Source organism: Eptatretus burgeri, chromosome 10 (assembly GCF_056783735.1).
Source record: "Eptatretus burgeri isolate ZD-2024b chromosome 10, Ebu_testis_v1, whole genome shotgun sequence".
Lineage (NCBI taxonomy): Eukaryota > Metazoa > Chordata > Myxini > Myxiniformes > Myxinidae > Eptatretus > Eptatretus burgeri.
In genome coordinates, this window is record NC_140970.1 from 57,268,607 (window position 1) to 57,283,758 (window position 15,152).

Here is a 15,152-nt window from a genome sequence, read left to right on the forward strand (position 1 = left end):
ACCATCCATTTGTTGACTAATACATTTTTTGTATCTATTTTGAAGCTTGGAAACCTCCTCTATAGTAAAGCGGGGGTGCTGAAGGTCATTGATTTCGGATTGGCCAAGAAGTTTCGACCTGGAACCTTGATGCGATATCGAGGTGGAACAAGACCTTACATGTCTCCAGAAATCCTCCAGAAGAAAAACTACGATGGTCCAGCAGCTGACGTGTGGGCCTTGGGTGTGGTGTTACACACCTTGTTGAAGAAAAAGCACCCTTTCAAAACAAAAGCACTCCAGGTGAGCAGTAAAATTGATGGCTTTGTGATGATCATTATAATCCTTATCTTTGTTTAAGTTTGCCTCGTTATTAATCTGTTAAAAAATGTCTGACAAAATCGTAAATTTTATCGGTTGTTCTATCAATTGGCATTGTTATGTGAAATCATCTGATAGGATAGTACAGAGGCACTTAACTCTCAGCTTTCTTTTCTGCGTTCAATCCCTGACCCGACAATAAAGTGTGGGATTGGTGCTTTCCAGGCATGAGAGGGAGAGATGGACAGGATGAGAGAGAGAGAGGATGGAGAGGGGTGGTGAGGGATGGAGAGGGATGATGGACAGGATGGAGAGGGATGGAGAGAGAGGATGGACAGGATGGAGAGGGATGGAGAGAGAGGATGGACAGGATGGAGAGAGGGGGGAAAGAGTGAGGAGGTTAGGGGGAGTGAGTTGGGAGAGCAAGGAGGGTTGGGGGGACGAAGAGGGGTGAGCGAAGGTGAGCTAGGAAGAGGCATGGTCGGGAGATAGATGCCTCACCAAACGTCACTGTACATATTGGCGGTGGGGTGGGAGGGGGGAGGGGCTTTGGAGGAAGTAAGTTTGAGGGGAGGGGTTCTCGACTTGCGCTTGGTTGTGGGGCTTGTGTCAGAGGGGAGCGGGTGGCATAGTGCATAGAATTGAAGGAAATAGGGTATGTTAAAACAGCATTTTTATCCAGCATGCAGAGACCACCGGGTGATGTCCATGGGAGATGGAGAGGGGAGGGAGTTTGGGAGGACGGAAATTTGATGGGAGGTGGATTGAAGGTATTGTGAGGGGACGAGAATGTGCTTTGAGGGGAAGGGAAGGGAAGGCAGCACAAGAGGAGGGGAAACGAAGAGCGATAAAACATGGCCAAACAGTAACATTTTATTTTTAACCACCGGGTTCTATATAAATCCGGGCAGGAGCATTTAAAACCCACACCATCTATACCTGGCAAAGGCCTGCCTTCTTGCTCGCACATCCCTCGCAGAGACTCTTGCATCCCTTTGGTCAGTTCACTGCGAATCTGATTTGTACATGCTGCAGTCCCCTCAACAGAGGGGGATGGGTGGGGAAGAAGAGGGAGGGTGGAGGGGTGGGAGAGAGAAGGAAGGGGGAAGGGGGCGAAGAGGTCAAAGAGAGAGGGAGAGGGATCGGAGAGAGGGTTAGGTGTGGGAGGGGATTAATGGGGTGAGAGAGGCAGAGGGAGAGAGAGGAGGGAGAGAGAGGGAGGATTCATTCAAATATGCAGTTTAATGCCCATATGAGCGACGGTATACACATTGAAGAATAATCCCCCCTGTGAAACACTGGGATGACATTTTATATCTGGGTCGGTATTCAAACCCAGGATCGACAGCTTAAAGAGTGTGTGCATACCTCTCGGCTATCCTGCCATGATGTGGCAATTCGTTGCTTTGTCAAAACTAAAAACATTTTTTATTTCCTCATTCTCATTGTCATCACCTAATTTATTTTGCCCTCCTTCTCCGGAAATGTCCCCAAGGAGAACCGACCTGCCATATCGCCATCAAAACATCAAAACAGCGCTCACCAATTACCTTCACCACTCAAACAAAATGGTTGAAGAAACTTTGAAAAACGAAATGTTTAATGTTTTTTAATGGATTTATCTCTGCCGAAGTGACGGGTCGTATTATGAAAGGATATCGTACAAAAAGGGGAAATATGGTGTAAAATAAAATTGCACATTTCAGCGAGCGAACCATTAACCGACTCACCGCATGGCCAAACGCAGGCAGTTGGGCCCTGAACTTTGTTCAAGTCGATCGATATATTCATTGACAGCGTGTATATTGCAGAGCGTTCGCCAAGTGGCTTAAACACTCAATCAAGCACTCCAACGAAATGGTTGATAAGGAACGGCTTGCTTGACAAGCAATTAGCGATCGCCAATCGGTTAAATAAACATTATGCAACTGTTGATGGCCGGATTGTCGAGTGATGTCCGAATTCAATATGTGAACACTTTTTTTTTTAGCAGTCAGAAATACTGCTGAAGTCAAAAAAGAAGTTTAAATCTTGAAATTCGGCTGAGATTGAGATTCCAGAGGTTTTGGAATGTGTATGTGTGGAAATGAAATATAGCCACAAATGTTACTGTCTGGCCATTTAAGCATTGCAATGTATCCAGCGATTTGTAGTAATGATGATCAGGCAATTGATGATCAGACAATCGATGATATGTGAGGAAAGAGGGAGGGGGGGAGGGGAACAAACTTATCATGAAGAAACCGTTTCAGCCTCTTGCATGTCAAGGAATTGAGCAGTTCAATAAAAATGTCGGCTTCAGACTCTCATGAGCTGACCAAGATGGCGTGACGCCATCTTGGTAATGCTTATTTTGGTTTTTCGTGATGAGCACCCTTTAGATCATCTTCAAAAGGGGTGTTTAAATTCACCCAAACACCCAGTTTTCATTCATGCACCACATTTGAGTTCCCTTTGTAGACATGCAAAGTTTGGGACCACTAGGTTTCATGGTTTTCAAGTTATGGAGGAGACGGATAGATTGACAGACTGAGTGATGACCTGGTCCCTTGGTGAGGCGCTCGGGGTATGGTATATTGCTCCGGAGATCCCAGTTTACGTGCTCCGGAGGTCAATACGTTCCCCATGTGCGGGTCGTGCCGTATAAGCAGTCAGATGTGACAGAGCTAAGTTATAATCTGCTTGCTGATGCAAATTTACACCCCTCTCACCGACACACAGTTTACAAATCTAGTAATTTAATGCAAAGTAAGCAAATGCATGCACATTTGAACACAGTGGAATGAATGCAAATCCTTTTCTCAGGATCAGGGATCAGGTTATGCAACAATCAATACAAATACAATCGGAAATCCCACTGACATGCGGTGATAAAGTAATTATTAAGAAAAGACAGACAGGTGCCAAAACAAAACTGACAACACAATAATAGTCCAGGAGCCCAGAAGGTTTATTCAAGTGAAAAGCTCCGGAACGTTTGACCTCATGGGCTGATGGGGTCATCCACCGACATCACAAAAATGCATTGCTGCCAGGTCTGACCCGTGGCTTTCCCCCCGAAATCACTCAATTAGTGACGCCATTACCGATAAACCTATTTTGCTCAATATCTGGAAAATATGCTTGATAATATAACTAATAAGTTGTCTTCACCGATGTTTTCATGGTCAATCATTACACTGACACCCACATTATTGCTTGAAAATGTTTAGTTTACCATGTAAATGTTTAGTTCACCCACTCAGTTCGCAACGCCATTGTGGAAAAACCCATTTTCATTAATATCTGAAAAACCCTGCATGATAATATCACAAATAATGTGTCGATACCCATGTTTTTATGGTGAAATATTACAATGCCAACTCTAGTGCTTGAAAATGTTGAGTTCACCCTGAAAGTTGCCTCCTGGAGTCGTGCCATCTCTGTCTTTTGTTACAATGTGGCAAAGAATGCATTGGTCTCTGTCCCTTTTTGTTATTTACAGATCATGGCAAATGATGCCCCCGTTTGTATAACTTGCAAAGAAAGAGGAGAAAAGAAACGTGCCCTGAAGTGTTTCAATTCCAGCAACTGGGAAACAGCCAAAATGATGCGAGACGGAGAAAGGTAATTCAAAGTGACAAGTTTTTGAACACCTCGGAAGAGATGAGAACAGCTGATGGCCCAGAAGGCAAATATTACCACTCAGTTTGCCTCAGTCGATTCTGTGCTGTTAAGAGAGGAGCACCTCCAAGCACAGAGCCACCTGAACCACCTCAGAAGACCATTCGTTCAAGTTCCGATCATCCTTCTACCAGCACGAGAGGCGTTCTTGGACAAGAATGTCTTTTTTGTGGACAGAAGAGGAAGAGGAAGTTGCAGGAAAATGAACCCCTCAGCCAATGTTTGACCACAGACGGGAGCAAGGCAATCCTTCTTGCTGCGAAGAAAAAGTGTGATACTGGGATCATTGGACTCGGGGAAGATTTTATTGCAAAGGAAGCCAAATATACCATAACACTTGTCGTCGTGACAATGTAAGACTGGATGAGACGGATGAAGAGCAAACCTCGAATCGGAAGATGCACGTTGAAGCCTTCAAAAATTTGTCTATGTTCCTCGAAAATGAAGTCATCAACAACAAAACTCCCATGTTGGCGTCAATAATTTTCAATTTGTAGAAAGAAGAGTTTCTTGCTCTTGGAGGAACACAGGATGACTTGATAGGTACACTACACAAAGTCTGATATCGAAGATAAAGGAACAATTCCTGGAAATCCTCGTTGACAAACGAGCAAACAAATCTGGAAACCTTGTATTCCACTCATCACTGACGTCTGCTGAGGCATTTGCTATGCTGACTAATTCCAATGAAAAGATTGAAGAAATCAGGTGGGCTGCCATGGCATTGCGATCTCTAACAGCTGAGGAGGTAGACGTCCAAGCTGTTACATCCTTTCTCTGCGTGCTGTATGGCTTCAAAACCTCTCACATTAATGAAGCCAGATACAAGGCGTTCATGCAAATGGGTGGTGGTGACGAAAAAGAGCCCCTTGCCAGAATAAAGAAGATAAACTGTGCCTCTCTTCCCCCGTGCGCTAAGACACTTGGTAATGATATGAAAAGGGTGCACTATGTGTCAAGAATCTGGAAGAGAGCTGATCAGACAGATCCAACTGGTGGGGCGAGTCCGACAGACTATGGATGGAAGTTGTCTCAAAGCTGCTTTGAACCAGACTGGTATCCAGGAAGTTCAGTTCCAGAGTCCCTCACAAGCCCACATGAGGATGATGGGGATGGTGTGGAAGATAATTCAGTATATGAGGAAGAGTCGGATAATGCTTGGAGTGAGGACAGTGATGAGAGTGACGAAAGTGATAGAGAAGACTTGTAATGCCAAGAGGACATCAAGTTAATTATGTGAACTGCACATTTGCGAGTTTTCCAGACATCGTTGTTCGGTAATGACGTCGCTTAATGAGCGGGTGAGCTACACATTTACATGGTAAACTACACATTTCCCAGTAATAACACAGTTGTCAGGATAATGGTTGACCATAAAAATATCGGAATGGACACCTTATTTGTGATATTATCACGCAGTTTTTCAGATAGTGAGATTTCAGTAATGGCGTTGCTAATTTAGTGGATGAACCATGCATTTACGTGGTAAACTATACATTTTCTAGCAATATGCATAGCATCAGGGTAATGATTCACCATGAAAACATAAGTATGGCCACTTTATTCGTGATATTATCGTGCATAGTTTGCTTGATATTGAGGAAATTAGATTTTTCAGAAATGTCGTCACTAATTGAGTGATTTCGGGGGGAAAGCCACGGGTCAGACCCGGCAACAATGCATTTTTGTGATGTCGGTGGATGACCTCATCAGCCCATGAGGTCAAACGTTCCGGTGCTTTTCACTTGAATAAACCTTATGGGCTCCTGGACTATAAAACACACCACCAGATATCCCTATCTAAACCCAAGGGAGGGGAGAGGAAGCAAAATAACAAAGGAATATTTGCCAGGGTATAAAGAAAAGTAAAAGGAAAAAAAAGAGAGGGGAGAATTCATGCCTGTTTGAGATGATGTTCTGGTGGCCTTGTCCCAGCCGCAGACTACGAGAATGGTGGCGCCGCACCTCTCTCCTTTCCCCTTATCTTTGGATGTGCCCACAAACTTCACGACCCAAAGGACCAGAGCAATTCAGGTTGGCCAAGATGATACTCGATGAAGAGCAAATGCTTTGGCTCTCCCTCTCTCTCTCTTTTCTTCACGACACTATGTGTACCGACCGAGCAACTCTTCTACAGCACAGTCCCTTCAACACAGACGGTGCCTCCAACAAGCACCCCCACTGGGATCTCACAGCTCCTCCAAGAGCCCTCACAGGCAGTCACCTGTCACAAAAGATCCAGGCCATGCATCCCACACCTGCCCTCGCTGTCCTCTCTCTCAAAACCGCACTCTTCACTTCATCTTCTTCCTCCTCGCATTTCCTTTTTATCAGCACTCATGAGGTTTTCGCCCATGGAAATTATGAAGAGCCCTCGAATGAGTGGGAAGGTCCATAAGGAAGGTCTTTTGAGCAGAAGAATAAAATAGAATTGCAAGAAAAGAAATAAATGGACTTATTCTGGTCCCACAGATGACCCGGCATTTCACATAAGATATACCTTAACCAGCACAGCCTATTATCATCACCAAGTGTTGAGCCCCTTGAGTGTAACACTGCCCCCATCCTCCTTCCAGAGCTGTTTCAGCTCTGCCTTGTCATCGAACGTAAACAAATGCTGGGTCACCTACCTTACCTCTGCTTTGTCCGAGAACATGGGACACATACACAATATGTTTCATTTTGTGGGGAGGAGCAAGGTAGAAACATATTAATACATTTACTCATTTTTAGTGAGGCATTCTGAGCATGCAAATAGATTATCCATCACAAAATTCAAAATGCAACGACATCCTCCATCACAATGTCGTTGCATCACACACAACTCAAGAAGTAAATAGAAAAACTGTTGGGTCTTGAAGGTCGATATGATTCAAGTGACAGCAAGTTAGGTAACCAGCTGGTAGCTCTCTCTCTTTCTCTCTCTTTCTCTCTCGAGGTGAAGGCGAGGAGGGCAATGCCTTGAAGGATTCCATAAACAATGTCCGCTGAATCTAGGGGTGGGGGTGAGGGGGTGATGGGCCTTGGTGGATGATAATATGGGCCTCTCTTTCCCTTCTCCTCCCGATAGTCCTATCCCTGCATTCTCTTTGTTTTTCTTCCTTACTTTATAACTCCGTCGATTCTTTTTTGAACAACCATGAACCTCGCACCTCCTCTTTTTCTTTCTGACTTTATAATTTGTGTGGATCTTATCTTTTGGCTTCTTTTCTGGCCTACCAGATGACTTTTTCTGTTCACCTTCAAGATTTTTGGATTTGTTATCTGACTTGAAAGAGGTTGATGAAGTCATGAAACTTGATCCTCCTCTTCTTCTTCTCTTTCCTGGCTATGTTTATATTGAGTTCCGATCTTGGTACTGATTCACCATCTGATCTGTTGCAATCACGAACAGCTTTGCTCTCTGCATGAGCACCAATTTCGACTGCACCATCTGGCCCATCTGAGAATAAAGTGGTGCTTTTCCCACGTTGGTAATACTGGTGCTTGCTACTTGGATATGGTGTCCTGTGCTCTTTGGAGAGTGAACACTCCCTTTAACCTTTGTGGAGAACATGTGACCCGGCAGCCATGAGCGCTGACATGCTGCACAAACACATGTATAAAGTAGAGGTCATCATTGATGGAACCGTGTACACCCAAGTGAAAATCATTCACCATTTATTTTAAACCCTGTTTTAATTTGATGTTGATTCAATTATTACTTTACAAACATTCTATAAACTCAAGTCACATGTAAGTGACAAGTGACCAGACACCAAGTCCCATGGAGTATTTTGCGACTCGAGTTTGACTCAAGTCCGAGTCACTGACTGGAGTTGCCATCTCTGCTTGGCCAGATCATTCCAGATAAAAGATGTTCTGCATCAAAATTGTTTTGATAAATTAGTGTGTATGGAGAGACTTTCTTTTCCTGCAATTTGGGTAACTTGAACAAAGGAGGGAAAATTCAGGAAAACCTGTGCAGTCTTACATAATCTGTGCATAACCTGTGCATAACCTGTGCATAATCGCAGTCTTAAACTCATCTGATAATCGGGCCTCGCCCACATGGCTGGGGCATTGTAGTCCAACTGACAATTATTACGCATCCACCTTGAGGCACCGAGGCGAATGCACCACTTACCCAGAAAAATGTCATGGCAGAAAAGACTTAAACACCCAAATGTGCGCCGTTTGGAATTTACTGGTGAAACCAACATACGGCAGAAGGATATTTAACAAGTAATCTTTATGAATCCCAATTGTCTCCCTTAAAAACACGAACACTGATTAAAATCAACCCATAATGATTTCCCCACGAATCCCCAAAGTAATAGAAGACAAAGTTCAAAGACTTCTCTGCAGCTTTGAATTAACACATGACTTTTGAGGTGGCAACTTCTCTTAGGTAACTACAGGGTGCCCCACAGAAAACCAGGAAATTTGGTACAGTTTATTAAAACACAAAACAAAAGCAAACTTAGATGTAGTGTAAAACAAAGATACACTTTATTATATTGTTGCGAATTCGTGCCCGCCAGCGTGCGATCGGCCGCTCGACTCGAATGGTGGCCGCCTCGCCCACCCGAACGGACAATTCTGTCGTGACCCTCTCGGAACAACGCCGGGAGCAAGTCACGGGTTGGGGTTTAACCCCACCACGACCGTGCCAATTGCCCACCCGCGCAGGACAGGGTTGCTCGCCAAATTCGATCTACCTAAGTACCTGCGCGGATGGTCGACCAGGCGATCGTACCTCGCCGCAGGCCCACTCCGGACACGAACCGCTTAAGCGGTCCGTTCCTTGCTACAGTGATAACCGAGCGGTGTTATCGTCGGCCTCAACGGTTCCGATTAATTATCGGGCGTATTAAGCCCACTACGAACCCTTTACGTGAAGCAGGATGGAGGGTCAATTAAAAGGAAGGAGACGAAGCGAAACGGGCACAGTTCAACATGCAAGCACTTTATTTACATGACACACGAGAGCACACATATACAACCAAACAGTCAAAATGCACATGTATCAAACCCAAACAAAAGCAACAATGCAGAGCTACAACCGAATAAGACTGACACATGGAAACACTTAAACAGTTCTACTTTACAAGACACGGCGCCAACACACATTCACACAAAAACCCCGAAAAGAAATGGTGACTTCCCTTTGGGCCGTCGAGTCCCTCTCATACATCCGTCGACGTGGTCGCGCCTGGCCGCGACTCCGTGCCCTTGTGTGGTAGGCGCGTCCTCTCCGGCGTGCCTCGCGCCGGCATGTGTTGGCCGCTCGACGCCACGGACGGAGTCTCCGGCGCTATCCCAGTGCGGATAGAAAGGGAGGGGGGGAAAACGTTGTCGCTCGAGGTCGCGGTGTGGGGAATCGCAGACGCTCCGTCCCGCCAGCGGGGTCTCAGGACCGCCCCACAAAAGACCAGGCCAGCGGCCACCAGGAAGAGAAGAGGACGAGCGAGCCGGAAGACAGGAAGAGAGCAAGAGCAACAACAGCACTCCTTCCGTGTCCGACTTTTAACCCCCGGGGCTCCGCCCTTCACTCTGCCCCCGTTTTTGGCTCCACCCTCCTTCGAGAGGGTTCTCGAAGAGGGGCGTTCCCTCATCCCGACCGCCTCACGCTGGTCATCCACCAATCGGCGGCGAGCTGCCCCTCCCCCTTCTCCTCCCTCACACCAAGCGCGGAGAAGAATGGCGCGAAAAACCCACCAGCATCGTTGGCAGTTTTCGTCCGTTTTAAATAAAAGATAGGGAAAGAAAAACGACTTACTCAAAGCGTCGCAGCCCGGATGGATCACATAAATTCCCTCGAGACAACGGATTTGGGCTAACTACACATGTACTTAAGAGATATCTCACCTACGGGACTTGAATGGTGGATTGCGAATTTCCACAGCCGTAACACTACCCCTCCCCTTTTTACAGACTCGTCCCGAGTCGTCAAATTCTCGTGTGCCATCATGTGTAGTTCTCCCCTAGTACGTTTTACCTTCGGATCCCTGAGTGCGACATTCATGGTATTCGTGTCCCCAAAATAAATAACCTGAGGGCTGAGTAACTAACTAAACAAACCCACTCACACGGACGACTTAAATAAAATTGCCGGCGCTAGACAGACATGCCGGGGGCGCACTCATATTTGCAGTACATCTTAACCTTACCTTACAAATTTTACACTAAACCATGGCCCAGGATCAATGGACTCTGCAGGGAGCAAAACAAAAGTCAAAAGAAAACCAGTGCACGGCCCGCCACTGCAGGCCCGTGTTGTAGCTGCCAACAGGACAGTTCTTGCAGCTTGCAAACTGTTGCCTTCACGATGATCCATGCGCGCATGGAAATGAACAAGGGGGGGGGGCAAATCAAAATTTAACGGGGCTGATGAACAGGGGCAGTGGGCATGGCATGGCAAAGGCCGGCAGGCAAGGCATGGCATGACAAGGCCGCTGTAGCTAACAGCCGGCAGATGATCTGGCCGGCACAGGCCTTGAAGCAAAGACAGCCGGCAGTGGAGGTGACCGGCACAGGCCCTGAAGTAACACAGCCGTCGGACGATCCGACCGCACAGGCCTTGCAGCAAAAACAACAGCCGATGAAGTTGGCCGGCACAGGCCTTGAAGCAACACAGCCAGCAGATGAAGCTGGCCAGCCTTTGCCTTTCAGTGGAGGTTGGTGGAGGGAGTGCGGTGGTGCTGGCCACTCAGAAGGCGGGCTCGGACCTACCAACCTGTCTCCCTCCCACCTATCGCCTTTGCCTGTCACTGTCTATACCCACTCCCTTAATTTGTCAAAACCAATTTAGCCCCAACTTTTTTTTTTGTTCTATTTATTTATTTTTTTAACTTCCCCACTATAAATCGTCCCCTACACCCCTTTACTGTCCTTGTTCGGCTAACCTATCGTCGACTAGCCTACTCCCAACCCCGACGTTCCCTTCCTGGAGGGGAACAAGGGAGAGCTAGCGTCCTGTGTCGAGGCCCAACGAAGCCTCAGGATGGCCTCCCCAGACTTCAGTGATCTAACCCAAAGTGGGTCCAGCGGCCCACAACGAGAGCGAAGGGATGGATGGTGCGGAGGGGTACATCTCCTAATCTACCCTAACCATTATCTCTTAAACTACCCCGGGGCTTTCAACAAGCGCCTCGCGCTTAAACTATTGGTTCTAACAACCCAGATTCCCGTCGCCTGTGTTGGTGTCCTCACAATTTCGGGCCTCGCCCCCCAATTTTCTTCCCGTGCCCTCACACGGTCTCATGGCTGGGACGCGTGGCTCCCTTGGCAGGCACGACCCTCTGCCGATTCTCCAGCTATGGCACCCCCGGGCACTACACTGCCTCCGAGCCTACCAGCTCCTTAAACACCAGGGAGTGCCCTCTAAGGCGACTCCCCTGAAACGCTCACGTGGCAGGCTGGCTTCCCGGACCCCTTTCCGAGGGTCACCCGTGCCCACAACACTGCCCACGCGGCTAATGGCGCCCTGGGCCCCCGCACTATGCGGGCGCACCCGTGCCCACTACGCTATCCTGGCCCCCCATGGGCCCTTGGCCTACCACGGCTGACTAGCCTGGTGCCCGGGGTACCCACTCAGCGATAGTCACCTTTCGTAGCCACGCTCCCAGCCCGTCAACAGGGCTCCTGCACCCCTCCAAACGGGTTTCGAGCCTACTTTCCCACCAACAACAAAACGACCTCCATTTTGTCAATTTGACTAACCTCCTAACTCACTCTACACTGACCCCGGGGTCCCTTGGGCGGGAGTCACTCCTCCCCCCAATCACTCATCGCACCATGCATTCCACATTCGCTCCATTCACACAGACCCGCTGGCCTCACTCACTCACCAAGCACATGTACTCACCTCACAACTCTTCAACACACACACCGCTGAATTCTGCCATCCTTCTAACTACCTCCCCTAACTAACTCATGCTCCCACGTCATCCCTTGCACTACAGCACGTTCCTTTTAACACTACGTAGCTAAGCTACGTCCCCTCTACACATCCAAAGTCTGTCATTGTCTCCAAATCCAAACATCACTTTCCCAACCTAAATCTGGCTACAATCCCTCTACCTAATCCATTCCATGGGCCCCATGAGGACTTACCCCTGCCCCATGAAGCCGGTCTAACTAAGCTAACCCTTCCCCCTAACTAGTTCCATCCTGTGCCCTGGCCAGGGGGTCTTCCACCCCTTGCCCGGGAATCCTGTTCACCCGAAAGCGAGGCTTGCTTTTTTTTTTTTTATTGCGCAGCACCAGCGCGGCCATTCACAGCCGCGCACCTGTGGCGTGACATCATGGCAGCTGTTCGCGTCCCTCGTCCCTCTTGGACGGTACCATTCGGCAGGGATTCACCCTCTTGCCGGATTCCAACCATACACGCAGCCATGACGTCACCCGGCGCAAAAAATAAACACAAGCCCCACGTCTCGAGGGGTTCCCCACGCGAACACATGTGCTCTGCCCGTTGGAGCTTAACACACACGCCCGCGTGGAGAACCCGTCCGATCCAAATCCGAAATCCTGCCTCAACTTTGTCCGTCCACGGGATCGGCAAATCCACCGCTGGCGTTTCCGGACCGGGTTTCACTCCCGCAAGCGAGCACGTGGCGGCCTCGTGCGTTGCACAGCACGGACTGCGCGCTCGCTGCTGGGTGAACCCGGCGCGGTCCCCGTTACAGCTACGGCCGCTATTCAGCTCTCGTTCCTCTGTCGCCGTCGCCATTCCACCCACGCACAGCTGCGTGTCACGACGCTCACACACCACTCCATCACATTCACACCGGGAGACGCGGCTGCGTGCTCCCGCATGCCGACCAACATCTCCCTTACACACAACGACCTTGCACACGCTGTCTCTCTCCTTACACTCGGCCGCTCACTCACTCGTGCCGTTTCCCTCACACACACCATACCACTCACACACGCGAGGGCACTCACCCGCGGTGTCTCACTCACACACCGTGCCTCACTCCCACATGGCGTGCTGGGAAGCACGCATCTTGGCACACTTGCCACCACACCACTCACACACGGGGTCGCTTCCACACACTGGGGCACACTCACACCTTGCACCACACACACCGGGACAACCACACTGGGGATTTGTGCCACCCCAAGGGTTTCCGGGGCCTCTATACCCCCCAAGCTCTCCGTGCACCTGTCCACAGCACCCGTCCCGTCAACTCCGCGAAGCACGACCGAACCCACCTGGTCGTGACTCGCTTCAAGGGAGCATAGCGGCTCCCTCCGTTCCCGAAGGAGGCGATCCCGCTGCTCGCACTGGGTCCCTACACGCTCCGCAAGCTCACCCTCATCGTCCTCCACTAACTCTGTGTGTGTGCTCGTCACTAACCCCGTCTTCATCGTGTAATCTCTCCTTTACCGTTTCTACCTCCCGTGTCTCTGTTATTTCCGTCTCTTCCCTTATCTCCCTTGTCTCCACTATTTTTATTTCCTTTGTCGTCACTTCGTGTCTCGTCTCCCACGTTTCGGTCACCCCATTTAATTTTTCCCTCTGTGTCACCATCACGCTTCTCACCCAACACGTCCCCCGAATTATTTTCTCCTCACCCGCCTTCACTGTGGGCCTGACAACCGTTGCACTCCCTCCCAGCTGGTTCGCTCCCACACGTGGCGTCGCCATTTTGAGCTCCACTGTTATTGCCTTCATGCCCGCCTGCAGGCTTCGATTTGTTGTTCTGCGTCTCACCCCGCATTTCTTCCATCTTGGCATTCATGCCTTTTATTTCGTTTTTCATTTCATTTGTGTTTGTTTCCATTTTGAGTGCGTTTCCATCCATTTTCGCATTCATTGCGTTCATTTGTTGTGCATTCGCTGTTATTGCCTGCAGAATCCTGTCGAGTGCACTCGGTTCGACAAGGATCGGGGGGTTTTGGCTGAGAGGGGGAGGGGAGGTGTCATACCCCACGGCCGCTGCTGCTGCTGCGCCCATTTCGGGCTCTGGGTTCGGTTGGGGGGGAAATTGTTCCTGCACAACCAACATTTCCTGCTCGGGGTCTCCATCCTGGGCCATGGATTCAACACATTCTAAATCCATTTCTAATACCGCCGGCTCCCACTCGCCTTGAGACTCCATCTTATTTCTCGTAAGGGGTTAATTTAAATTGCTCGTAATTTGGAGGGAATCGGGGGTTGCTCCTCTCACCCCTGGACCGATTCCCCGTGAATTTAGCTTGGAGGCGGGAGGGATTCGAATCCCGCTCTCTGATACCAGTGTTGCGAATTCGCGCCCGCCAGCGTGCGATCGGCCACTCGACTCGAATGGCGGCCTCCTCGCCCACCAGAATGGACAATTCTGTCGTGACCCTCTCGGAACAACGCCGGGAGCTAGTCACGGGTGGGGGTTTAACCCCACCATGACCGTGCCAATTGCCCACCCGCGCAGGATTGCTCGCCAAATTCGATCTACCTAAGTACCTGCGCGGATGGTCGACCGGGCGACCATACCTCGCCGCAGGCCGACTCCGGACACGAACCGCTTAAGCGGTCTGTTCCGTGCTATCGGGATAACCGAGCGGTGTTATCGTCGGCCTCGACGGTTACGATTAATTATCGGGCGTATTAAGCCCACTACGAACCCTTTACGTGAAGCAGGATGGAGGGTCAATAAAGAGGAAGGAGACGAAGCGAAACGGGCACAGTTCAACACGCAAGCACTTTATTTACACGACACACGGAGAGCACACATATACAGCCAAACAGTCAAAATGCACATATATCAACCCAAACAAAAGCAACAATGCAGAGCTACAACCGAATAAGACCGACACACGGAAACACTTAAACAGTTCTACTTTACAAGACACGGCGCCAACACACATTCACACAAAAACCCCGAAAAGAAATGGTGACTTCCCTTTGGGCCCTCGAGTCCCTCTTCTAAAAGATAGGATAAAAGTTTTAAATAAAAGATAGGGAAAGAAAAACGACTTACTCAAAGCGTCGCAGCCCGGATGGATCATATAAATTCCCTCGAGACAACGGATTTGGGCTAACTACACATGTACTTAAGAGATATCTCACCTACGGGACCTGAATGGTGGTTTGTGAATTTCCACAGCCGTAACAATATGTTAGTTTATTGATATAGTAAAATACGGCAAAATAAATCTCAAAATCTCAAATTTCCTGGTTTTCTGTGGGGCACCCTGTAGTTTGTAAAATAAACTTCAGC

The 15,152-nt window shown here is 48.8% G+C and overlaps 1 protein-coding gene across 7 annotated transcripts in view; it reads left to right on the forward strand.

The window, feature by feature from the left end:
• Positions 1-15,152, forward strand: part of LOC147018638 (sperm motility kinase 2B-like) — a 170,380-nt gene that overhangs the window by 38,909 nt on the left and 116,319 nt on the right. For all 7 annotated transcript variants that reach the window (XM_085898523.1, XM_085898524.1, XM_085898525.1 and 4 more), the window contains exon 7: positions 46-282. In XM_085898523.1, the coding sequence (XP_085754649.1) occupies positions 46-282 (237 nt within the window). The remainder of the gene's footprint in view (positions 1-45; positions 283-15,152) is intronic.